Here is a 21,493-nt window from a genome sequence, read left to right on the forward strand (position 1 = left end):
CCGTCTTGCGACCTCGCCATGCAAGTAAATTTATCTGTCGTATGACGTTTTCACCACAGTTGAAGGGCAGAGCCCGCTGGATCCTATCGAACAATGTACATCTACCTCATGCGGGGCTACGTCCCTTAACTGTGGTGAAATGGTTGTTAAGAGGGAGCAACGAGAACATGGGAGGCTTCCTATGTTCTCACTGAGAAGAATGGGGCAAGCGCAGCGAGAAGCTTGGCAGTGATGCTTCCCCCTGTGGGATGGGTAAGGGGCAATCTGGGCAATGCGGGGGGTTGGGTGCCCCTCGCAGCCGCTGGATTTACTATGCTGCATGGTGAATCCCCCCACTATCACCTATCATGTGGACTTCAATTTGATGAGGCACTTGGATTTTGTATGACAATATGCCTTTCTTTTCTCATATGTGAACAACTGCTTTCCTTCACTTATTAGTGTGACTGGGAGTAGAGTGTTGCAGTTGAGACTGAACTTATATGTCCTTGAAACTGAATAGTCTGGAAGGCTTTCTGTAGTGCAGAGCACATACTTTGAGAAAGCTCTCAAAATATATTTCTTTCCCCCAGCACTAGTCTATTAGTGATAGTGCTTTATAGAAGCAGCTAATAAGCATAAAGAAATCCAGAGGTATCAGTTTATATCCAGATGGTTGTTCAGCATTCTGTTAACAGAACCCTGAGCATTGTGTTCACAGTTTTGCTACAGAGACAGTACTTCATTTTCATCACTTTGAATATGTACATCTGAACTTGGCTCATGTTGGCATCCCTTGCTGCTTTCATTTGCCAGGCAAAGGACTCTCTCTGCTTGCCCTGTGCACTGTGATTTGTGGATACTGAGGGATATAGCTAAATGAGTATGGAATAAACATAGTGCATGTATTATTTTATTTTTTGCTTGTACTTGAACAGCTTTTCATGGCTGACAATTACTGTGTGTATGCTTACAAATATACACATATCTCGACATATATAATATTTACTTTAGTGCAGTCCCTTAATAACACACTCCTTAAAATTATAGGGAACTATATAGAGAAAACCCTATACAAGTATTTGTTTGATTCTTTTAAATATGTCTATGGAAATAGTACTATTTATTTACAAGCAGATGCTAAGGTTTCCGGTGGTTTAGCTTAAAGGATAGTACTGTTAATAGTGTTACCCATATTGCTTGGATGATTTTTTTGGTTTTCTTATTATTCTCTAGTCCTGACTCCTCAGGTGTATCTATTTCAGTCTTATGGAGGATGATGGATGATGCAGGAAAGTTTCTTTTGAAGCACTTCTGATATTGTGCAATGCACTTGGGGGTCAGCTACACTTGACTGATGCATGATTTATCTGATGTCCCTGCCACTTTCTGAGATAAAGCTGCTATTTTATCAAAAATGCCAGAAACGGTGACTTAGAATTTATATGCTTTCTCTTTTTCAAATAATTGCTCTGATTACTTTCTGCTATGGCAATAAAATGATAGAGGTAATTGCACACAAATGTGAGATAGCACCAAAATACAATAAAATTAACCTGAATTAGCTTGACTTGTCAATGAAGTATTTATGAAATGTATTTTTGCAATAAGGGAGACCAATATTATAGCTGGAAGGTGAGTTATTGCCTTAATGTAATACAGTTTGAAATTTAAAAAAGAGACTGTTACAGTTGAGGGTGATTGTGCTTTTGAAATTAAGTTGAAGTGATTCTTGTAATTGGCAGCAATAATGCATTGCAAAGGTAATATCTTTTATTGTGTTATGCCTAGTTGCATTATCTCTTAGTTGGTTTTGACTCGAGCTCCTCGAAGAACATAGCAAGCAGTTCTTGGAATTTTTTGTGGATTTTGATAACAGAACATCTTGTGAAATAGTATGCAGTTTTGATTATAAACCTTGCCACTTTGATTCATATCTAAAAAAATAGTTTTTCAGCTCCTGTTAAATCTGGGGGAAAATCCACACATTTTATATATTTTTTAAAATCAGATTTGTTAGCTTCAGCTTTCCTTTATGTGACAATAGAAGATGAAGTTTTGCAGGTATGGACTAGCTCATATCTGTGGAACAAAGAAACTCCTGCTAAGCTATAATTGTTAAACATTATTAATATAGCACAACCAACACAGTGTGAATAGGGTTATTTCACCCCTAACATCATGTGTGCTATGCATAGCTCTTTCTCCAGTATGGTCTACAGAGGAAAGCCTTTCTCTGTGTTGTTGCATATGTGGATACTTTCATACAATTTCCCAGAATACTCTTCCAAATTTCCCAGAATACTCTGTGTGTACAGTGGTGCGCATGACAGCTGCACACATCCAGGTTGAAATCATGTAGAGCCAAGAAGCTCGGCCTCTCATTGAACATCGAGAAAAGCAAAGTGCTCTTCCAGCAGGCACCAGCTAATCCCTCTGCAATGCCAGGAATACAGCTTAATGGTGTCACATTAGAAAACGTTGACCATTTCCGCTACCTTGGTAGCCACCTCGCCACAAAAGTCAACATCGACACTGAAATACAACACCGCCTGAGCTCTGCGAGTGCAGCATTTTTCCATATGAAGCAGAGAGTGTTTGAGGTTCAGGACATCCGTAGAGATACCAAGGTGCTTGTTTATAAAGCCATTGTCTTCCCAACCCTGCTCTACAGATATCACACTCAACTCCTAGAGCGTTTCCATCAGCGTTGCCTCAGAAAAATCCTGCAAATCTCTTGGGAAGACAGGCGGACAAACGTCAGCATGCTGGAAGAAGCAAAGACCACCAGCATTGAAGCGATGCTCCTATGCCATCAACTCCGCTGGACTGGCCACATTGTCCGAATGCCCGTCTCCGAATCACCATCCCCCAAAGCAGCTACTCTACTCCGAACTCAAGAACAGGAAACGTAATGTTGGTGGGCAGGAAAAGAGATTTTAAGATGGGCTTAAAGCCAACCTTAAAAACTGTGGCATAGACTGGGAAGCCCTGACTCTTGAGTGCTCTAATTGGTCAGCTGAGACCAGCAGTGCTGCGGAGTTCAAAGAGGCAAGAATGGATGGCTTAAGGGAGAAACATGCCAAGAGGAAGGCCCGTCAAGCCAACCCTGACCGGGACCGCCTTCCACCTGGAAACCGATGTCCTCACTGCGGGAGAACATGCAGATCAAGAATAGGTCTCTTCGGCCACCTAAGAACCCACCCCCAAGACACTAGAGATGGAAGACAATCGTCCTTGAACTACGAGGGATCGCCTAAATTAACCTTGGTCTTGCCTGTGTGTCAGTTGTGCTGATGTTAACGTTTTAGCAGTCTTAAACAGTAGGCCAGATTACTAAACAGAGTAGAGGTATTTAACGCTATACAGTTGTTCTGAAATTCATTATTAATCTAAAAAATTTAGAACTCTGTTAGTTGTCATGACTTCCAAGGCATGGGAAAAACTTGTCCTTCAGTGTAGCAAATTCCTGTACGCACAAAATGTGCTGCTGTTATGTAGATGGAACAGTTGCCACGTGTGTACTCAACTTGGAGCTTGGGATTGAGTTGTGGGATACAAAGAATTTCAAAAAGCACCATAAAATGTAGGTATCAGTCTACTAATGAGATTGTAGCAATAACAATGTCCATATGCTGCCCAGATCATGAAAGAGATCTGATAAACTCATGAGGAGAAACACCTATCACATGCTCTTACATAACTGCAGATATCAAAACTAGCAATGCTATGCATCCCACTACATCTGTGGCACAACTTTCCAGTTGTGAATCTTATCTTCAGCCATAGATTTCTGTTCCTACCAAAAGTAGCAATTAAAAATAGACCTTTCCTTTCTCCTTTCCCCCACATCACTGAAATCCCTTGTTGTGATGTCTTGGATGTGTGCTACATGAAGCTATTAGAAAGGAACCTCTTGTCCATTCATCTAATTTATGGTCACCAGCTGTGATGTTTGCATACTACTGGTGTTATGATGTGATTGGGAACTGTACTATACAATGTGTGTAGTCTCATGGCAGTGTGGGCTAAGTGTTGAATAATAGGAGGCCTGTTATACCTTTATGTATCTTCTTGCATTTGTGGAACTTTCATTTGGAGGGTTGGAAATTCATGTTTTCAAGGAGACTGTGGCTGATGGTCAAAGAGGTATACAGTATTACTGGAGTTGTTCTTTTCCTAGGTTGCCAACCATTTGTCTAATAGCTTCACTTCATTTCACTTAACTTGTTGACTGGTAGATTGTCTTGCCAATATGGTAGCATGGGAACAATATATTCCAGTATTCTTCTACATCCTATGGTACCTTTGTTAGTTGATCCTCAACATAAAATTCTGCCTTTAAGGCATACTGTTAGTCTCGTTTTGGATCTTGCAACTTGGTTCCCAATTGTTGACGTAAGTATAAGAAGAGTATTCTTTGCGTATCAAGAGGTAGTACTGCTCTTGAAAGCTCATACATTTGTGTGAAATTGTTCACCTTTCCCTTTTAATAATTTAAGACAATGGAGGGAATTCTGTACTTTAGATCAAGGATTTCTCTTCCTGTTTTTGAGTATATCTAGTTTTATTACTTTTCTAAGAGGTTGATGTTGTAAAATGTAGTTGTTAAGACTATAGCTGAGATATTGTCACCTACGTTTCTTTTAATTTAGATTTTTTTTAAAAAAAACTTTGGAAATATATGGTATTTTGTTTAAGGTACTCATGTTTTATTTTAGTTAATCACACATTCTGCCCTCAAGTGGCAGGTTGTGGTGAGCAATGAACCATGGAATATGACTGTCATCCTGAAGTCTACCAACAAATATTTTTTTCTTAAGAAGGGAATTATTATTAGTTCCATTTTATTTTGACTTGAAGCATGTGTGCCTGCCTGTGACGTTTAAATGACAAATTTGACAGCCAAGACACTTTCTTATGTTGCTGGTTTTCCAGCTCTAGTGACATTGTATCAGTTAAAAAGAAGTCATCTTGGTATTGAGGACAGATTCTGTTGAAGCTTACAGGAGCAATACCACCAAAAGAAAGGCAGCCATGCTATCATGGAAAACAACTACATATTGCTTTATTGATATTATATTACTTATAATAACAATAAAACAGGAGACTGTATGACTTTGAAAACTGTTTATTAACTGGCACTGTCTGCCATTTCCTTGTCTTTCTGAAATATAATTTGCTTCACCAAATTATACAGGATCGTGACTTGTCTTCAAAGTGCCCTTTGTAGGAGCAGAGCAGAAAACAGTAGCCCGAGGTCTGTTTGCTTGTTGTTTTGACAACTTTTGCTTCTTCTTCTCCATGACACATTGCTCACCTCAACCCTTCAGAGTGATTATTTTGGGATGTGAGGACTTGTCACCTAAAAGGACATGGGAAAGACCTCTGGGTATCATTCTGGGACCTATTTCATATATTTAAAGGTAGGTTGATAGTGTTTCTCTCCCTCTCTCTCTCTCTCTCTCTCTCTCTCTCTCTCTCTCTCTCTCTCTCTCTCTCTGAAATATGGGTGCTTTCTGACATTTTCCCATACCATTCCAATTAAGTTGGGGTAAAAATGTTCTTTGTTAAATTTGATAGTCGACAAACGGGAAGGTCTAGTTTTTGCTGTGTTTCACAGATTCCAAATATTCTTCAGATTGGGAAATGAAAGTTCTTTGGAAAATATTATGGGACTGTAATCCAAATTAGTACTGTATTGGTGTTCTGACTTCATTGTGTAGTGACAGTTTGACCACAGCTTTTATGTGTACAGTTTGTCCGTTCTTCCAGATTTGGCACTATTAGTGGAGAGGAGTGGCAGGAAGCCCTCATCTTTGATTTATTTTTTTCAGTTACTCCCCAGCCTCTTACCTTGATAAAGAAGTGAAAACCAGAATCATGCATACTCTAGTTACACTCAGACTAGACTGTTGTCAGGTGCTTAATTTCAAAATAATTTTAAGACAACTCAGAAGCTTCAAATAGTATGGAAGACAGCCTTTTGGTCACTTGCTTAGTTAATCTTGTTATGAGAACCATTTTGACCAATGTGTTCTTACCAGTGAAATCCCCAGTGACATCTGCTCCAGATCATTGGGGAACCTTTTGGGAAAGTGTGGCAGGTGCTATGCCTGAAGGATGGATTCGCAGGAGACATTTGTCCAAAATGACTTTCTTTCTCTGTTGTCTGGGAGGACCCACTGTCTTTCAGCCATATAATAGAAATGTGGGATCTAATTCACTGCGATTAAAAATCACCACCACCAGCACCAAATGTGCCTTTTTTGTTGTTGCAGTGATCATCTTAATTCTGCTATTTTTATGTCTTCCACTTCTTGGATTAAATATGACCAATAGTAGTAATAGAATGACATATGAGCCATATTGAATGCTTCAAGACTTATCTCTTGTGATTTCAGCAGTGTGATAAAACACGTCTAAATGTATCTTATTCATGGAAGAAGCATAATCATTTAACAATGAAGCAAATGTTGTTCATCATTAACCCACATTACTTCAAGTCTGCCTATTTCTAGGATGAGCTATTGTAGTCCATTATTCTTCTTGGGCACTAATAAAGGCATCACTCTGTTATATTTCCTCTTGTGTATATATAAAGGTATGGAGATGTCTTTCTTTCTGTATAAGTATGAGTTGGTGCCTTTGGGGAACTGACATCATTCCAATCACATGTTTTGTCTTCTCTTATGGACTCCCACAAGAAATCTATATTCAGGTATTGCTCCTTAACAGCTGGGAAGGGATCACTAATATCTCTCTCTCTCTCTTTCTCTCATATAACCAAGTATATAGGGATTTAATCTCTTGAGCTGAGTCAACAGATAGAGATTATATTCAGGATATTTCAACTTTAATTAGTTTCTTCTCTTCTTGATATCCCTTAAAATCCATGATGGGATTTCAGCATGTTGGGCATTGTCTGCTGGGCAGGGTGTGCAACTGAAAGTCTTCCTTGATTTTTCGTGGAATCAGAAGAAGAAAGTCTAGGTCATTTGTCAGCCACAAACACACAGGTGAATATCAAGTTAAATGTTTAATGCCATAGATGTTTTCCAAGTTCCACTGTTTGTATACGGCTAGGTTGAAATGCTGCCACTTTAACGTGTACTGCTAGCAGCATGATAGATGTCATACAAAATACATAAGTGACATGGCCCAGAGGCGTAAAGTCCAAATTGAACAGATGGGACAGGTGGCTCTGCTTAAGGAATTAGGAACTGGAAACTAGGAGAATAAATTGGTAACATTTAACAAAGAGAGGTAAGGCAACCAGGAAAGTGAACTTTGAAAAAACTTTGGGGCAGGGGAGAATTTGGGTTCTCAGAAATTTCAAGCCCAATAAAAAAAATCACATGGGCAACATTGAGAATAGAAGAAAATGTTGACAGCAGATGGTTTGTGTAAAGAAATGGTGTAAGAAACAGGGCTTTTTGCTCATCATAGCACCCTCACTTTTTTTGGAGGCCCTATATGACAGTCTACTTTTTAAGCATGGCTGTAGTTAGACATCAGGTTAAACAGTACATTGGGGCTGTAATTAGACATCGGGGTAACATCACCTGAGTAGTCATGTTGAGGTATCTTCTTTATTTTCTTCAGTTTATAAGGAAAGGGCTGCTAACGGGGAAAATGCTAAACCTAGACATTATTATGACCAAAACTCATCCTGCCTTCAACCTTGCTACTAGATGGTCTAAATTCTCTGCAAAAGCTCAATTGGAGCACAGCTATAGGTGCTTTCTAGATATCTACACCTGGAATCTTTGTACATTCTTTTACATTTCCAGTTATATTATATTGCCACCCAAAATTGTTAGTTTTATTTCATCTGAGGAAAATGACAATACCTGGGCATTACCTATTTAACAGACAATTTGCTACAAGAGGCAGAAATAACATGGAAACAATAGGGATAGATTCCTATGCCATGAAATGGTAAAGCAGTACAAAATCTTTCATCATACTTTCTTTTTTTTTTACAAATCTATATGCACATGTGAAATGAAACAACCCGGTCAGGTATGCCTTGCATAAAAGATTTTGAACTATCTAGAGACCACAGGAAGGCTTCTTCCAAAATGCATCCAAAGATTTTTCTTTCAGAGTTTTTCACTTATGATTTCCATTCGAGTGACCAAATGTATATATAGGGAGAGAAGGACAAAGTTCCATCACGCATAGTTCCAGAAGCAAATGAAAAGCCTTCCTTCTGTCTTAGCTCCTACTCCCCTGGCCTCTGAGGGAGAGAAGACGGTATTTATTTGTGTAGACTTCTATCTTATATATAAGTTAAGAACAGGTTTGGGGACCAAAATTATGAATTTTGTTATGATCTGTGGATATGTCAAAGGTCATTCTGCAGAGAAGGGAAGCACCAGTGCAATTTCAAGGGGTCACTTTTGCCACTATTTCCATGCTCAGGCATTCAAAGTGGTACCAGCACAGAGGAAGTAGAGGGGGTTAGTACTTCTTTTATTTTCTCTCAGGATGAACTAAGCTTTTGTTTTTTGTCATTCTACTTAGAGAAGGGGATGGTTCCCTTTTTGACAGGAGTTGAGGTGCAGTACTCACATTGACCTATAGATAAGTCAACCCTGTTGTTTTGGGTTGATTTTTTTTGACTAAAATTTCTAGACTTGTACATGGGTATATAGGAAATTCCCTTACCATATTGCCATTCTTTTTTCCTTTTGTGTCATATGTCATTTTGAATATAAGAATAAGGACAGGGAGCTGTCAAATTAACAATTTGTAAGCCATCCTGGAGCTCCGGTGGCACAGTGTGTTAAAGCGCTGAGCTGCTGAACTTGCAGACCAAAGGTTGTAGGTTCAAATCCCAAGAGCGGAATGAGCACCCGCTGTTAGCTCCTGCTCCTGCCAACCTAGCAGTTCGAAAACATGTCAATGTGAGTAGATCAATAGGTACCGCTCCGGCGGGAAGGTAACGGTACTCCATGCAGTCATGCCGGCCACATGACCTTGGAGGTGTCTACGGACAACGCCGGCTCTTCGGTTTAGAAATGGAGATGAGCACCAACCCCCAGAGTCAGACATGACTGCACTTAACGTCAGGGGAAACCTTTACCTAAGCCATCCTGAGAGCCTTTGTGGCCTAAGGTCAAGATGTCAAATAATGTAAACAATAAAATAAATGATTTAAAACTGTTGAGAAGAGATGATGAGGCAGGCTTATTTGTTCTCACCTTTTTTTGTTTTTTGTTTTTCATACACTAAATAAGGAATTCTGGTAGTTTGCCTATGACTACAGCTAGCTCCATTAGGTTCCTTTTTCAGCTCAGACTTAGTTTATTGCATTGTTTACTGCAAATATGCTGCTTCAACTTAATATTGAAAGTCTTTGTTTCTTTGGCCCTCTTTGCCATCTTCCCTGTGCTGATGCTGATAAGAAACTACCAGACATAGGATGAAGAAAAAAGGGTGATGGGGATAGGTGGCTTGACTGTAAAAAGGAAGTGCACTATCAGAAACTTTATTAAGTGTGGCATGTCTGTATATTTTTGGAATCACAGTGAACATTTACGACTTTGAGCTCTTAGTATGCAAGTGGTAACATGATCTGGGTCCAATTAACTAATTAGTGTATTTCTTTCAAACAATATATTGATGTTAGAACGAGGACAGGGAAAGGGGGGACATTGCAATATTACTTTTCTTTTGACTTCTGAAAGATCTTAGAAAGAGCTGAAGGTGAAACTAAAATGTACTTCATTTAGTTCATCTTTGGGATCTTCACTTTGCCCTCACAAAAAGTTTCCCTTCCAGGTAGATGACTCAGAAATGCAATTAGGGTAGACTTTGTGCTTTCATTGTGATATAATTAACAGTTGATTCTAAAAGATCTATAGAAAGGGTAGCTAGGTAAAGTCTTAGAAAAAACAGCATAGTCTGTTACTTCTGTTTTAATCAGATGCTTTAAAAGTTATTATGCTCATTAGCAGGTTACATTCTTGTTTTTTTCTCTCCAATAGCTAATTATCAAAGACTTTTCATACTGTGATAGTAACATTTTCTCTTTTTCCGAAAGTTCTTTGAAAGTATTGGAGTATTTAAAAAAACAACCAATAACTGTTTGAGGAAGATCACACTAATTTCAATGCACAAATCTTTGTAGAAACACTAGAGGCTAGTTTGTTTTATTAAGGTAAGTATTTCACTACTCCTTCTAAAAACAAAACAAAGCAACTTTTTAAAATACTTTTTAAACTAGTGATAAAAATAGTCTTCAAATTGTGTGTGTGACTAATGGTTGTCTGTGTACTTCCTTATCCCAAAGTAAATTCTGCATCAAGAAACCAAAGTGAACTGTATCCTGTGCAAGATTATTCATTTGTTCTATTGTTGTATATAAAATCCTGCACACACACAAGTGCGTGCACGCACGCACACACACACACACACACACTATTTTTGTAGTTTCCTTTTGTTATTTCATGGAGAGTGATGAGGGGCCGTATAACTACTGAATGTGATTTTTTTTTCACTTGAGGTTTCATGCAGTAACTTCTAACATGCCTTACCATACATTTTCAAGTACAGTGATACCTTGAGTTAAGAGTTTGGCCCATTCAGTTACTGAGCTCTTAACTCAAATTGCTCTGAGCTCAAAGGGTTTTCCCATTGAAATGAATGGAAATGCTATTAATCTGTTCTCTCCCCCATCCCCAAATTGTTTTTGTTACTAGGGCTATGTAAAATATCATTAGAGGGTCATAAATCGTGTTTTGTTAAATCCTTACTTACAACCTGATTTACAATCTCCCAGAGCCACCCCTATCAAACACAAACAAATCAAAACACCCACCTCTGAGTTTTCGTAAAGGAGTTTGGGTCCTCCCCTCTCTTTGTGTCTGCCTTTCTCTCCTTTTTTGTGCCCTCAGGGCGAGCGCAGGGTAGGGCCTGCTTACGTAAGGCTGGGTGGCAGAGGGAGAAGAGCCACCTCAAACCCCGCATGGCATAGCTTATGTCTTATAGGTTTTTTAAATAACAAAATGAAAAAATAACAAATTTATCATGATTTCATATTAGATATGTCCCGGATCGCTTAGGAATTGCTCAAACATTTAGAATCAAAACGAGGGTTGCACTAATTTTGTAAATACAAATGAAGTGGATTTTTGGGGTCGTGCATACCTCTACTTGTTACATGTTTTTAAATAAGAAAAGGTACTTTATAAATAGCAGACATAGTAGAAATACACATTTGTATGGAACAATAAAAATAACAATCAACTTTAAAATGATAGAAGCACAAAATTGTGGCAAGGAAGCACATTTGAGGCAACAAAATGTGTGTTGATCAGTGTAATAGCAAGGCAAAACCACATTTACCTGGAACAACAAAAAAATAAAGAACAACTTTAAAATGATAGAAGCACAAAGTTATGACACAATAGTAGAAGCATAAAGTTGTGACAAGGAAGCATAAAGCACAATGTAAAGAGGCAGAAGCATCCTATTCTTCCTACTGTACTAATTCTAGCCTCCCTCCCTCTCTTGCTCTCCCTCTCTTGCTTCATGAAGCCAAACATACGAGGAATAAAAACCACACAAACTAACCCAATTTACCTCAAAGCCGACAAAATCAAAGCAGACAGCTATCTTCCAAAGCGGACAAGAGCACAAGGCACAGAGGCTGCTTTCTTGAAGCTCTAAAGCCCTGTACTCTCACGGAAGTGCTCCCTCTGGCTCCAGCTCTTAACTCAAAATGCTGCTTGTATATCAAAGCAAAACCAGGGCCAAGTGATGGCTCTTAACTCAAAATGTTCTTATGTTGGGATTATCTTAAGTTGACATTCCACTGTATATCTTTACAGTTGTTGCAAATAAACCATTACTTTAAAAATTAAGTATTTGATTCTTGGAGATCTAATTTTTACAAAAACACTGCCTTCTCCAGCTCTCCATTCTTGCACACGATTTTGGCATGAACAGAACGTGTTCCCCTCAACTTGACTCTCATTGATTTTAGCACTTGATGTTTTCAAGAAATACTAAAACTAGTGTTTTACCTCCCCTACTCTTCCATACCAATTTCAGATGAAAGGCATACAGTTTGTTTTTGTGTGCTTTCAAGATGTTTGCAACTTATGGCAACCTTAATGCAAACCTATCACAAAGTTATTTCTTCTTCTGAGATTGAGTGCGTCTTTCCATGACTGAGCATAGATTTGAACCCTGGTGTCCAAGAGTCCTACTACAACTTTCAAACCACTACACTATGCTGACTCATACTCATACTGCTTGTCAAATCTGAAACTGCAGGCTAAATAAGGAACAGGTCTTTATGTGCTTACTGATGGTTGTTTTTTATACTTTAAACAGTTTTTTTGTTAACCTGTTTTTATTAAAAGCCCAGTGCAGTTGTGTCTCTATATATTATTGATTGGACTTCTTCAAGAGCTACATATTCACTCTTAACAATAGAAGAAATTTCTGGAGTTGCTGAAAATCTTAATATAACTAAACAATAAAAAGGGCCTTTTATAAAATAGAATAAGCAACCCCCTGTAAATAATAAAACACAGCCTTCAATAAGCACATGATGGCATAAGGTTTTGTTAACCAAAGTCCATGTAATCAACAATTTATGAAAATACTGCTTTTAGTTGTTAGATACACATATACATTTCTAGAAAACTTACACATTGGGGTCAAATAGAGAAAAATGCAACAATTGTAGATTATTACAATTCATTTTACTCACCTTTCCTGACATTCATAACAACTGTTAATAGTGGCACTGATCATTTTATTAGCTTGTTAAGTTAACATGGACTGGGGCAGTATCCCAAACTGATAGAATCAAACAGCTCACTTCATAAGTTTGAACTGAACAGTTTCCCACTGGATTCTTCATTTGAAATTCCTCTGGTGGTGAATGGCACATGAGAGTTTTGTTGTTTGAAGCTTATTACACTCTAAAGCTTCTAAAACCTAATTATACTTCAAGTATTAGCACTTGGTAATTATTATAGCTTTTCACTCATTTATTTATGATATTTCTATATCCTCCCCTCTCCCCCCCCCAAAAAAAAATGTTTGGGCAGATTATAGTACTGTGTTTCTTTGTTTCTCCATATTCTGCATCCACAGATTCAACCTCTCATGGCTCAAAAATATGTAGAAAAAAATCCTGAGATAACAAAAATGCTCTTTGGTATTGAAAGGTAAATGCCATTTGAGCCTTTTCCCCCCCAGGTGGAATTCCATAACCAAAGTGCTACTAAAAAGTTCTCCTCTTGACTAACCAGACATCCACTTCTATTTTGGTTTGACTTGCTCTCATTTTTCTGTTTTGGATCTCCAGCACTTTATCTCCTGCTCCTAGTCTTACACTTTGCAATTGCACATACCTTTGTCCTGAACATGCCCACTTATCTCCAGTCCTAGCCCTATAGCTCGCTGTTTCACAAGCCATTGTCTCGCCCCCTCAGTCCTGAACATGCCAAGTACTTTTGGCGACTGGTTGTTTGTTGTTTGGTTGATGTTTTTTATGATGTTTTAATTCTACTGGTTTCTACTGTTTTTATCATACTTTATTGTTTATGTTTTTAACTATGTCTCTTTGCACCTTGTTTATACTGGGTTTGGACCCCATGTAAGCCACCCCGAGTTCCTTTGGGGAAATGGTGGCGGGATGTAAGAATAAAGTTGTTGTTGTTGTTTCATAAATAGCAGCCAGAAAAGAAAAATACAACCTCTGTGATTGAATATGCATAATAGGGAAAGAGGTTCTCCTGGTAACTTAGTTCAAGTCATTTTGGATTTTAAAAATTAAAACTAGCCTTTGAAACTGGGACTGGAAATGGCTAGGACAGTGATAAATCCCTCTTGATTGATTAGCCAAATAGATTTTAAATTTTGGGTACTGTTTCTTTAACGGGGTTGCACTCCCCCTGAAGACACAGTTCCGCAGTTTGGGGGTCCTTCTGGACTCATCGCTTACACTTGATGCTCAGGTGCCGGCGGTGGCTGTGAGGGCCTTTGTACAATTAAAACTTGTGTGCCAGCTGCGATTGTATCTCGTGATGTCAGACTTGGCCAAGGTGGTCCACACCTTAGTCACCTCTAGATTGGACTATTGCAATGCGCTCTACGTGGGGCTGCCCTTGAAGACGGCTCGGTCAACCCTCCTGTTCAAGGAACTCCATTGGCTTCCAATCATTTTCTGGTCCCAATTCAAGGTGCAGGTTATCACCTACAAAGCCCTGAATGGTTTGGGACCCGCCTAGCTTTCTGATCGCATCTCTCCCTACGAACCTGCGCGGTCTCTTCGATCATCGGGGAGGCTCTCCTCTTGCTCCCACCCCTATCACAGCGTGACTTGTGGGGACAAGGGAGAGGTCCTTCTCCGTGGTGGCCCCTCAGCTCTGGAACACCCTCCCCAGGGAGATCAGGCAGGCACCCACCCTGTTGCCTTTAAGAAAGATCTGAAAACCTGGCTCTTCCAGTGTGCTTTCAACAATTGATCATGAGAATTATCTACTCAGCATTGATATTATCGGGCCTAATGTATTGTTCTTTCTGCCCGCATTTGGTAATTACTCCCCTTGTTTATTCCATCTTGAATTCTCCTTTTTACAGTACCTTTATCTACCTCATTAGATTTTAAACATGCACTTTGCACCTCAGCCCAGCCTTTTGATTATCATAACCTGTTGCATTGTTCTTATTCGTCGGTTTTACTTACCATTATTGCTATTAAATGTTGGTTTCACCTGTGTAATGTTAAATGTTAATGATGTTTTTATTGTGAATGTATTTTTATTTTGTTTATTGTGGAAATTTGGGCTTGGTCCCATGTTAGCCGCCCCGAGTCCCTGCGGGGAGATGGAGGTGGGGTATAAAAATAAAGTTGTTGTTATTATTATTATTATTATTATTTAAGAAGCTGAAAATGACAGGCACCACATTTGAGTAAGTATTCCCTGTCTTGTCTTTTGCTGGAAGGTATATCTCATCAAAGGTAAGATTTGTTGCAATAAATATGTCACCTGAAATGAAAGACAGTGTATCTGCGGAGAATTCATTCCTGGACTTCCTTGGACACATAAAACTGTGGGTAATGGCAAACCCTATTCAGTGGAGTACATATAATCCAAGAATACCATAGATTTGTGCGGGAAAACTAGAAAATGCCTATAGAAGCCATATTTTGTTAGACATGGATATATGAAACCATGGGCACTGGTCCCACAGGTATAGGGATCGTACTGTATACTTTTTATTTTCACAACTATTGTGAAAATTTATGTGTGCAAAGTATGACTGAATGATTCAATTAACAGTGCAAACGATGTATTAACTCAAACTTAAATCTGTTGTATTCAGTACAACTTACATCACATAGACTGTGCACAGGATGGCAGCCTAAGATTTATTTTAGCTTTTGTAACTTTATGACAGAATGGATTTTAATGAGAGAGAAGCTTCTCAATTGATGTATACAATTGTTTGTTGCTCTTAAAAGAAAAAAAAAAAAACCCCGATCTGTGACATTCTTGAGCTTTGTAATAATGGGATAGAATACAAAATACTTGACCCACCTGGTGTACATTATTATGCACATAGAAGTAAAATTGCCAAGGAATTTTGAATACATATGAAAAACCATTCTGCTATTGCAATTTTCTGTGGCAGGGATTCAAAGAAATAAAAACTATTACATTGGAATAGAATTCAAAAATAGACTAGATTAAGGTGTGGAAATACTAAAACATGTCAAGAATATTTTAAGCATTTCACTTCAGTATTTTGGTCATAATTACAATGAAGACGAATCTCCCAGGACATATATATTGATTTACAATGCCCTCCCTTTCTGTCTGTCTACATTTTATAAAATAACATTTTCACATTCTTTTTGGCAAGTATTGTAGTTGGTATTTGTAGTCAGAGAAACTAGTGACCACTGAGAATTATCATGCATATCTTTGTTCTATGATGCAAATAAGTGAGCATGCTGAGAGATTTTGTCTCTGTTGTATATGTTTTTTTGCTTTTTAGCAGTGTGTGTGTATACTGGCTGTGAATGAAACTTTCTCTTTTTGCTGCATTTCAATGGAAGCTTTGCTGATCACTGTTGTCAAAGTAATGCTGCCCTTGAGCAATACAAATTTGTCCAGAAATCCAGTTTTTGCAACTAAAAGTTCTAGGCAATATACATTGGTTCTCAGAAACTAGAGTTTCACAGTTTCCAGATGCAGATGTTCAAGATAAATCCAGTAATTATTCCCAATAACAGCAGACTTAGGGTGTATCTACACTATAGAGTCAATGCAGTTTGACACCACTTTATCTATCATGGCTCAGTACTATGGAACCCTGGGAATTGTAGTTTGGTGAGGCACCAGCACTATTTGTAAACTACGACTTTCATGTTTCCATGAGCAGTGACTGGTAAAGTGGTGTCACATGGCATTCATTTTACACTGTAGATACATCCCAATATGCAGATCCCATTGATTCAATGGATCTGTTCTAGTTGAGGTAATAGTTGGAGTAACATGAATATTGAAATGAATATATTTCTGGAACTTCCACCCCAGAGAAACTAGATTAGCACCCACCCTGACTACCTTCTGGAAAGATCTGAAAATGTGGCTCTTCCAATGCCCCTTTCACTTATCAGTTTAACATTTTGACTTGGCCTTTCAAGCCCTATCTAATATGTAGCCTTGTCACTTTATTACCAGTCCTGTCCCTGGAGTATATTGCATGAGCCCTGGCCCGCCTTTTAGCTCTGACCATATCTACTGGGCTTGGCTACTGGTATCAGTTGCTGTTGATTTTATGTTTTTAATGATGATTTACATGTTTGATGTGGTTATGTTTTGTAATGTATATATATTTTATGATGTTGTATTTCAATTTTTGTTCCACTGGGCTTGGTCCCCATGTAAGCTGCCTTGAGATGGGGCAGGATGTAAGAATAAAGTTATCTTATATTATTATTATTATTATTATTATTATTATTATTATTATTATTATTATTACATGGAAATACATGTGGGAAAGGGGGATATAATTCATCCGCAACTATGTCCTCCATGAGAATTTCTATAAGATAATGTATTGTTGGTATTTGATACCAGAACAACTTGAAAATGTAATGCAGCAGTTGGCTCCTTTTACAGTATGTGGTGACTATGCCCACAAATTTTAAAACATTGGACAAAAAATCCACAAAATAATGGAAATTACATTAAACATCAAAATTATTTTAGATCCCAAAACCTTTCTATTAGGTCTCATTCATAAATGCATTTCAAAAGAATATATTCAAAAGAGAGATTTTTTCAGTATACGGTATTATCAGCAAAAATATTATTTGCAAAATATTGGAGACAACAGACAACGGCAGCAGTGGAAGGATGGAAAACAAAAGCTCATGGAACTCTCCAAATTGGATAAGCTGTACAGAATCAGGATGCAAATACTTTCAAAAGATTTTGTGGACCTTTAACTGTCTACTTGGAAAATCTAAACATAACAGTGACTGGCATCTTAAACTGAAGTACATAGAACTGACAAATGATTCAAGTTGAACAACAGTTGATGGAAAGAATCTTCCAACATTTTTGAGAACACAAGATGGAGTTGCCTTTACTCACAAACATCACGTTACCTGTCTTCTTTTCCATTCCTAAATTCTTGTAAATAGAACCATAAACTGAAAATAAATAATATTAAAATGAGGGAGAAGACAATTATACTGGGCCATGGTTGCCACAAGATGTGACTTCCTTAGGTGCATTCACATTTTCTGTTCAAAGATCAAGGGGATTGGCGTGTTAGTATTTCAGGTAGTTATCAAAGAGGTCTGATCTTAGACTCACATTTTTAACAGGATAAAAAAATACATCATGTGCTATGTTGCACTATGAATTTTGCCAGGGAACAATATGGGGATACATCCTTCAATTAACATCGCTATCAGTCAGATTGGCCCCTATAAGAACATGTCTGAATGTTAAGATCTGTAGGGCAGGTTTCCTCTTGTACCTCACACTATCACAGATAACTACTAGGAGGCAGCATACTATACCAGATGCTTCCATAAAGGCATTATTGACAATCACTTTGAGTATTGGCCAATGGCCAGTTGTTGAAATAGTTATCCTTTCTTTTTAAAAAATAGCTTCTTAGCTACCAAGAACCATTATTTAAGAGGGCGTCTATGGTTAATGGAGGATCTACTGTATTTATATTGTCTACTATCTATGATCCTATAAAATGTTTTGTGAACATTACCTTTGATGTTTGTATTCAAAGTTGTATTAATCAATCCTCCCTTATTCTCCCATTGGATCAATGAGTTCTATCCTTGTTGAGACTAGATTTTGAATTAACTCCAGTTTGTTAGAAATAAGTTACATTTTTCTTGTTTTATAACAAATCCACATTTGTTATGTTATCATTATTTGCTATTTGTTAAGTTACACAGAGAAATAAGTGGAAATAAAGTTATTTTATTGGTATTCCAAATAAATGGCCAACCATGTTTCTCACATAACATGGAAGAAATTCCCCCCCTCCCAACCAAATTACATCATACTTACATTTGAACTCTAGGGGATGGTAAGGATTGGAGAAAGAAGGAGCTCTGAATACAAGGTGTATTTTTTACCATTACATCGTCCCTTTACAGTTTTGTGGTGTTGATATCTCAGCTGTACTGTAAAGGAGACCTAAGACCTAAAACCATTAAATAGAAATTGAACTTTTCCTCCCCTTTTAAGTCCTAGTCAATTATAATAACATATCATTCTGAAGTATTTACTGTAACATAAAGGCCTATAAATGCAAAATTAAATACTGACAGTATTTAATCATATGGAAAGTATATTTTAGTACTGGAAATATTGGCTGCGTTTAGACTGAATTACAGTAGAAAGAGTAAAAGGTGGAGATTTTATGTGTAAGTTATCAAACCCAGTGCTGGCTTAAAGGTTTGAGATGCCTAATTTAGGACATAAAATGCACTGCTAGAACTAAGCCTTACCTACCATCTGAACCTTTGGTTCGTAATTTCAGTGCAGCATCTGCATTTTTGTATTATCTCCCTCTGTTGAATAGAGAACTTTAGCCCCAGAAGGAGCACAATGCTGTCAAAGCGTGGGCTTCTTCAAAGTCACAGGAGCAAGCCAGGAAAATGAAGCTCTTCTGTTCAGAGCAGAAAGTCATAAATCATCTTAATATTCTCCCTGATAAATCTTCTGAAATGAACACCTTTTTGATACCCATTCATTATTGATGACAGAGAAGACTTAATTCTGTTGGCTAACAGTGGTACTCCAGTTTTATACAAAGCATTTAGGCATAACGAGCTATGAACGAAGTGCTCTATTCAGATAAATCAATTTGGGATCACGAAACTTCAGCTGCAAAGTATGATGATGATGATGATGATGATGACGAGGACGATGGTGATGATGATGTTTATACCCTGCTTTTTCTCTCCACAAGGATACTCAAAGTGACTAGAGTTTGCTGATTAAAACTGATTTCTTTTGCACTGAATAATGTTTAAAACCACTCCAAGAAGCATACAAAACTGGAATGAGAGTGAAAGTAAAGTTCATGCATTACGTAGTTACGTACAAGTTATTTTTTATTTATGGTGAACCTCAGGTGAACCAATCCTTGGGTTTTCTTATCATGATTTGTTCAACGGGGTGCGCCTTTATAAGGTTGAGAAAATGTGACTTGACTAGTTCAAGTTCATGCATTACGTAATCAAACTTCATCAAAGGGTCAATTTTTATAAATCCAGAATAAAAATAAAAGGTGTTTACAGTGTTCCCTCACTTATTGCTGGGGTTAGGTTCCAGGGCCACCCGAAATAAGTGAAAATCCGCAAAGTAGGGACACTATATTTATTCTAATATTTATACATTATTTAAGTAGTTATACACTATTTTAAGTCTTTATCAACCAATTGTGTGTTGATAAATCGCCTCCTCCTCCTCCTGTTGCCGCTTGGGCTCCTTTTCTCTCCCTTTGTCTTCTCCTTCCTCCCTTCCTTAGGCTGTAAATTGTAATTTTTTATGATTTATAATAGTCTTTTAGAGTTATTGAAAAACGGCGAAACAGCGAATCCGTGAAAAGTGAACCACGAAGTAGTGAGGGAACATTGTAATTAAATCAGGGTTGTTCCAAAAGGATCCAGTTTTAACAGAAGTTAAGGACATTTTAACAGAAAGCGTTTTAGTATATTGCCAGTTATGAAATAGGGCATTTAGGCATTTAATATAGTTGAATATTATAAAAGCTTATTTTGGCATATTTTCAATGTTTGCCTCTTCTTTGGAAAATTGTTGTGTGCCTTCGAGTTATTTTTGATTTATGGTGAACCTCAGGTGAACCAATCCTTGGGTTATCTTATCATGATTTGTTCAACGAGGTGCGCCTTTATAAGGTTGAGAAAATGTGACTTGACTAAGGTCACCCACTGGGTTTTTATGGTAAGCGGGGATTCAAACTTTGGTCTCCATACTCACAATGCAATACTCAAGCCACTAACCAGGCTGTTTTTTTTTAATTCAAGTAATTCCATTATTTTTAATTCCATTATTTCATCAACTAGCTCATGTATATGAAATGCGAAAATAGTACCCTTAATTAAATTTTAACTACAGTATATCTATCCCAAGTTATGGAGGTGCTTGCCGAACTTATTCACTTTGTGGAAAAGGGGAACAAGAGTTAAATATCCCAATTTTAATAAAACTGCTATATAATTTCTACTTGGACATTCATTCGGAGAAAAAAAAAAGACTGAGGTTTGAAATTAAACAGATCTAAAGGATTCATCAGCATAGAATGTAGCATTACGGTTGAACCAAACCTACACACTCACCCTCAGTTCTATAATTGTGAAATGGAGTGCAAAGCCACAGTTATTTGGCGGTCTAATTCCGTTCCAGTAAAAACAGAGTACTCAAAGTTCACTAGCAGAGCTTTGCATTCACAACATATGGATGAACTTTCCAGGTCAACACTCCAGCCACTGTATAGATTGCTTAACTTATTTTCCCTGACGAACTGGACCCCAACTGAGCAAAGAAATGTGTGCTCTTCCAGTCTCATTGGTTTTAATTGGTTTTAAGTATATATGTTTAGACAGAGTTGCCTTCCAATAAAAAATAATCTTTGAACACCATCTCAGTCAGTTGCTGCATTGCTTAGGAATTCTATGGCTTCATTTTCCATGTCTGTTTCTAGGTGTTTTCTAGGCCTTCCAGCATGACTCTATGATATTTTTCGCGGATCCATGAAGTCCGATGTCTCCCGCAGATACAAAGATCGTATTGTAGCCCTTAAACCTGTGGTTCCCAACCTGGAGTCCCCAGATATTTATGGCCTTCAACTCCCAGAAATCCGAACAACTGGTAAACTGGCTGGGATTTCTGGGAGTTTTAGGGCCATAAACATCTGGGGAGCCCAGATTGAGAACCACTGCCTTAAATGAATAAAATAAAGATTC

The 21,493-nt window shown here is 37.9% G+C and overlaps 1 protein-coding gene across 3 annotated transcripts in view; it reads left to right on the forward strand.

Moving 5' to 3' along the window:
* The window catches only part of mgmt (O-6-methylguanine-DNA methyltransferase), a 261,325-nt gene that overhangs the window by 22,308 nt on the left and 217,524 nt on the right, over positions 1-21,493 (forward strand). The window contains exon 1 of one of the 3 annotated variants that reach the window (XM_062976077.1): positions 5,283-5,405. The exons of the other annotated variants lie outside the window; for them this stretch is intronic. Coding sequence (XP_062832147.1) covers positions 5,355-5,405 — 51 coding nt within the window. The 5' untranslated portion in view covers positions 5,283-5,354. Of the gene's footprint in view, positions 1-5,282; positions 5,406-21,493 lie in introns of those variants that run through there. 3 annotated transcript variants of the gene reach the window in all.

This window comes from Anolis carolinensis, chromosome 3 (assembly GCF_035594765.1).
Source record: "Anolis carolinensis isolate JA03-04 chromosome 3, rAnoCar3.1.pri, whole genome shotgun sequence".
NCBI classification, from domain to species: domain Eukaryota; kingdom Metazoa; phylum Chordata; class Lepidosauria; order Squamata; family Dactyloidae; genus Anolis; species Anolis carolinensis.